This window comes from Asparagus officinalis, chromosome 1, assembly GCF_001876935.1.
Source record: "Asparagus officinalis chromosome 1, Aspof.V1, whole genome shotgun sequence".
Taxonomy (NCBI): domain Eukaryota; kingdom Viridiplantae; phylum Streptophyta; class Magnoliopsida; order Asparagales; family Asparagaceae; genus Asparagus; species Asparagus officinalis.
The window spans coordinates 38,497,129-38,502,663 of NC_033794.1; the positions used below are offsets into that span (position 1 = coordinate 38,497,129).

At 35.5% G+C, this 5,535-nt stretch overlaps 1 protein-coding gene across 1 annotated transcript in view; it reads left to right on the forward strand.

Moving 5' to 3' along the window:
- Positions 1-4,805, forward strand: part of LOC109833381 (triose phosphate/phosphate translocator, chloroplastic) — a 28,407-nt gene extending 23,602 nt beyond the window's left edge. The window contains exons 2-13 of the mRNA XM_020401034.1: positions 5-204; positions 309-383; positions 868-933; positions 1,007-1,085; positions 2,030-2,150; positions 2,235-2,330; positions 2,873-2,985; positions 3,063-3,140; positions 3,636-3,752; positions 3,871-3,970; positions 4,075-4,175; positions 4,427-4,805. Coding sequence (XP_020256623.1) covers positions 5-204; positions 309-383; positions 868-933; positions 1,007-1,085; positions 2,030-2,150; positions 2,235-2,330; positions 2,873-2,985; positions 3,063-3,140; positions 3,636-3,752; positions 3,871-3,970; positions 4,075-4,175; positions 4,427-4,444 — 1,164 coding nt within the window. The 3' untranslated portion in view covers positions 4,445-4,805. The remainder of the gene's footprint in view (positions 1-4; positions 205-308; positions 384-867; positions 934-1,006; positions 1,086-2,029; positions 2,151-2,234; positions 2,331-2,872; positions 2,986-3,062; positions 3,141-3,635; positions 3,753-3,870; positions 3,971-4,074; positions 4,176-4,426) is intronic.

The following is a 5,535-nucleotide window of genomic DNA, read 5'->3' on the forward strand; positions in this document are numbered from 1 at the left end:
CCACAAACAACCAAAGCAGGCGGCTTTCGCCTCCGCGGCCCAGCCCAGGCCCAATGGGCCGGTCACCGATGCCGGCAATCTTGTTTGGGGCCGCCAACTCCGGCCCAACATCCTACTCCCTTCTCCGTTGAAGTTAACGGTTGAGAAAAGGGTGAAGCCGGTATTGGCCGCGGCCTCGCCAGCTGAAGGAAGCGATTCCGCTGGGTGAGGTCCGTCTCCTCTCTTTGTTAACGACTCGCTAACGGCCAATCTTTCTAACGGAAATATTCCATTTTTTGGTTTTTTTTTTTCTTTTTTCCTTAATTTAGGGAAGCCAAAGTGGCGCCAGTTGGTTTTGCGGCCAAGTACCCTGCACTTGTGACCGGCTTTTTCTTCTTCATGTGGTACGGTATGCATTTATTTTTCTATTTTTTTACAAATAGAATTAAATAAGTTATAATTGGAAAGTATCATGATAGAGTTTGCGTCTATTATCTTGTTACTTTTATTCTATTTCATTTCACAAAAATGGAGCTTTCTTTCACTTATTTTTTAGCTGGTAGAATCCACTGCTTCAAGTTTTTACATATGATACGCAATATTCTAATAATATAAGGCAGTTGACAAAAATTAACGTTAAGATGCTTATGACTACCCAGTAGGCAGATATCACCGGCCACGGGATTATTATTGAATCTGTCTTTGACCCATATGACCATCTCTACAACATATGCAAGTGATCAAATGTGTAATTTATGCAAAATAAATCAAATGTAACGTCAAATTATTTCATTTCATTTTTTAATAAAGGAATTATTTTGTGTTGTATTAATTGATAGTAACTTTGATACTGGTAGCCATTTTACAGGTCACTATGTTTCAATGCAGGTACTTCTTAAACGTGATATTCAATATCCTCAACAAGAAGATCTACAACTATTTCCCTTACCCCTAGTAAGTTGTTTCCTTATACACTGTAAACAGTATGGATCCCATAGTTAATATTTGACAAAGAAGTAGTTTGTAGCTTCGTGTCGGTGATACATCTTGGTGTTGGTGTGGTGTATTGTTTGGCGAGCTGGGCTGTTGGCCTCCCCAAGCGTGCTGTAAGTTGAACTGTCTGACCTCCATTGTATCATTGTTCTCCTCTCTATTCTGTTTCACTTTTGAGGAAGACAATATCTCATCTTCATAGTTATGGTTTCCCATGGTAAATAAGATTAAAAAAAATCTTGTGCTGGTGAATACTTGCACATTTTCCTATAAATTCCTGCTATTCTACTTCCCTTTGAATCTAAAGGAGTATTCATTTGAATGGAGTCTTTCCTTTTTACCCAAGGTTCAATAAAAGGGCGCAGATGCAAATGGCAGAAAATTTATTTTATTGACAACATTTTTTTTTAAATGGCTTGTTATAGAAGTTCCTTTCAAGTGATGTGTGTGATCCATATGGGGTGGGTAGTAGATTGGGATGACATGGCAAGCGTTCGTCGTGATTATGATCTGATTAAGATAGTCAGTGATATGTTATATTATTTCATAATTTGTATAGTTAAGCAATTCAGAATCCTTTATAGTTGACTTTATGGTTGTTAGAATTATCAAGAATTGATCAAGGTAATTATTGAGGTTTACAGTTTCAGTATAAATGTTTATTGAATCATGTTGCTGGTACCATATCCTTCCTTCTACTGTATTTTCAGCCTGTATTAGTTACTTCTGAAGAAAAATGGTTACTAGTTGAGATAAGCTTCTAATGAGCATTTCTACCATAAAAGTGTAAACTTTAATAGTCAAGCAACTTAAGTAAAAGAAATCCTATATGAGGCATGTGGAACAAGAAGTTGAACCGCAAGTTAATATTTACTGTTAACAAAATGAGGACATATATAACTGAATGATAAATGTACACAATATGATTACTGAGTTGTTGGTGCAGATAAGGAAATTCATGTCATAATCATTGAAAACTTTATAATATACAGAAGTTAATATTTCCCAAAGATGCAAGTTTCAGCTCCGATTCTGACTGGAAATAATATTTCTGCAGCCCATCGATGCCAATATTCTGAAGCTGCTCATCCCAGTCGCAGTATGCCATGCTTTAGGACATGTAACAAGCAATGTCTCATTTGCTGCGGTTGCAGTCTCATTTACTCACACAATTAAAGGTATTCAGTTATTTGATCTTCACAAAAATGAAATTCTTTGTTGTTTGTTGTTACTGACCCGCTCTGTTAATTTTATTTGTGAAGCGCTGGAGCCCTTCTTCAATGCGGCAGCATCGCAATTCATCCTTGGACAGCAGATCCCCTTGACACTATGGCTGTCTCTAGCACCTGTCGTGCTTGGTAATTAGCGCTTTTCATATTATTTAATGTTTTAATCTCTTCGGAATAAACATTGATGACTTGAGATTTCATTAAGCATAAAATGCCTTGATTTTGTATGAAATGATGAGTTATTTTCCCCTTGTGATTGACAATTTGAATTCAACTTGAATTACCTATGGCTCTCTCTTTTTTTTTCCCTTTTTTTTTCGAGTCAAACAAGTTTCTGTAACCCCATAAGTTGATGCCCATATTAGTAAGTAATCAGACCGTTTCTTCAGTCTTTGCAGTGTTTGTCATTGCAGACAGAATAAAAGGCCACTGATATGTGTAGCTACATGTTACAGAAAAACCATCAAGAAGTCATATAAATTCAATAAGTTTGTTGTTATGATATAATAGAACTTATAATATAAATATGAATTTTATATTATGTTTTAGATTCTTTCTCAAATATCATTTTCTTAAATATCTGTAGTGTCTCAATTCTGCAGCGTGCTAAATCCATTGGTCACTTGTTATGAATCATGAACTCAAGAAAACTTGATCTGCAAATTTTGCAGGTGTTTCAATGGCATCACTCACGGAGTTATCATTTAACTGGACTGGCTTCATTAGTGCCATGATTTCCAACATCTCATTCACTTACCGGAGTATTTACTCTAAGAAAGCTATGGTACATTTCTCTTCACCACACCTTTTTGATGCATCTTCCTTTTTCTTTTTCTTACAGAAGATTTCTTTTTGTTTCAGACTGACATGGACAGCACCAACTTATATGCATACATTTCAATCATTGCATTGATCGTTTGCATACCCCCTGCCATATTGGTATGTACACTTCCTATTGATATGTAAAATGGTTTTTTATGGATTTAAGCTGGAATTCATCGGGTCTAAGCTTTTTTCCCCCTTCCAGAACTTATAGGTGTAGATAAGGTGATATACCTATTCGAAACTACTATCCTGGAGTCTTTCTAGGGATTTACTTGTCGCACTTTCTTGTTTTAATTGGAAGTTTTCGAGGATTATATGTGATTTCGGCCTATCTAGTGGCTTTTAAAGCTGTACAATTTTTAGAGATATTTCGCAACTTTGAACAATTTCATTTCTAAAAAAACTGTGGACACAGAAAAGGTAATATGAGAGAAGAATTTTTATATGCAATTGTCTCTCTGTAGAGTTACTGGTTTTAAAGAATTCTTAGGAATTTGTCATGAATGTTTTAGTAGAATGTGACCAGCTAATGGCATAGGTTCATATTCTGCGTTAAAGTACAATAACTGCTCTTTTTTTATAACTGAGCATTTGCTTATTGATTCACAGTTTGAGGGACCTAAGCTGATGCAGCATGGATTTAAAGATGCAATTGCCAAAGTAGGAATGACAAGGTTCATTACAGATCTCATCTGCGTCGGATTGTTCTATCACTTGTACAATCAGGTAATCTACAGTTACAGTTGTTCCTTTTCTGTTTCTTCATTATATAGCTGAAATTATGTTAGTTCGCCTTTTAGTGTTCCTTCTCTAACTAAATGATTTTCTTGTATGGATCCTGTAGTTGGCAACTAACACCTTGGAAAGAGTTGCTCCTCTCACACATGCAGTTGGCAATGTGTTGAAACGAGTGTTTGTCATTGGATTTTCAATTATTATTTTTGGTATAGTGCAGCTCTCTGTTACATTTCACTCTTTGGCTTAATCGTCTCACTGTTTCTTCACTCTTATCGATAGTTTAACTTCAATGTTGATGGTCCTACTGCAGGAAACAAGATCTCAACTCAAACGGCCATCGGAACTAGCATTGCAATTGCAGGAGTTGCCATGTACTCATATATCAAGGCCCAAATGGAAGAGGAGAAAAGGGTGAGTTCTTCTGTACCAGAACTAACTTCATAGTTACTTAAATTTGAAAGAAATATATCTTAAGTAATACTATATTTAATTTCAATAACGTTTTCACATTAAAAAAAGGAGTGGTGATCTTGGTTATTGGTAAAATATTGGTGTTACAATATAATATAAAGCAACATACTTTCTCACTAATATTTCAATAACAAGCATTATGTAGGCATCGCAAAGTTTGATACTGACTTGCTTCCTTTCTCTATTGGCAGAAAGCTAAAACTGCTTGAGATGCAGAAATAGAGAGTGGATATCAGCGTATTTGAGCATGTTGTAGGATTTGTGTGTTGTATGTTCCTTCAGGAAATAATGATCATCGATGTTGAGGAGGGAAGCCATTTGAAGCTTACTCGATTGTTTTAATCTTATTTTATTTTTCTCATTTATTGTGTATTTTCTTTTCTTTGGATAAAAAGCTGTTGCTGATTTGCAGACGACTAGAATAATGCATTCCGTTGCCAAAACTCCAAGGAGGCGAATAATATGTAGAAAAAGAAATATACATTATGTCTCTGATCGTTGCAATTATATGTTAGGGAGGATCAAACTCTCTTGTTTTTTTTATAAAGCCCTACCTTTGTTATGTTGAAATTTATGTTCTGTAGAAATTGTTTTTCAATAAAGCCCTCCCTTTGTTATGTTGAAATTTATGTTCTGTAGAAATTGATTTGGGAAATACATACCCAGCAATAGATCCAAAGTCACAGGGGACATGGGTTCTTCTTTATCCCTCCTTTTCATATATAAGAGAAATGGGTGGATTACCAAAAATCACCACATAGCACTTAGGTCTTATTTGTTGTTGTTTTTTTTTTTTTTTTTTTTTTTTTTTTTTTTTTTTTTTTTTTTTTTTTTTTTTTTTTTTTGATAATGACGATAGTATTTTAAAAATTAGTCCAAACCCACCTCTTCAGCTCATGTTTGGTTTTTTAATATGGTCAGGACTATTTTAAGTGCGGACTACAAAAAATCCCTAGCGAAGAGACTATTCTAAACTCACTCCACCATTACCTTATAACACGTAGCTGAGGTTAATATTCTGGGATAAGGTTGCCCCCCATATTAGTTTTCTTATCTCCCAAAGATTCTGTATTGCAATTGGTTTTCTTCAGGTCTTCTGTTTCATGAGCTGCGAAAGCATAGTTTCTCCGCAAAACAAAAGGGGGTACTTCTCAGCGCTGGACCGATGAGTATTTTGAGGACAAACCCGCCTCTGAATGAAAGACGCTGGGAAGTTCTTCATGGTCTCCTTGGCTTTTGTGATAGCTTGGTGTTCATTATTTTGCAGTGATGATTACAATTGTCCGATCTAGGACAATAT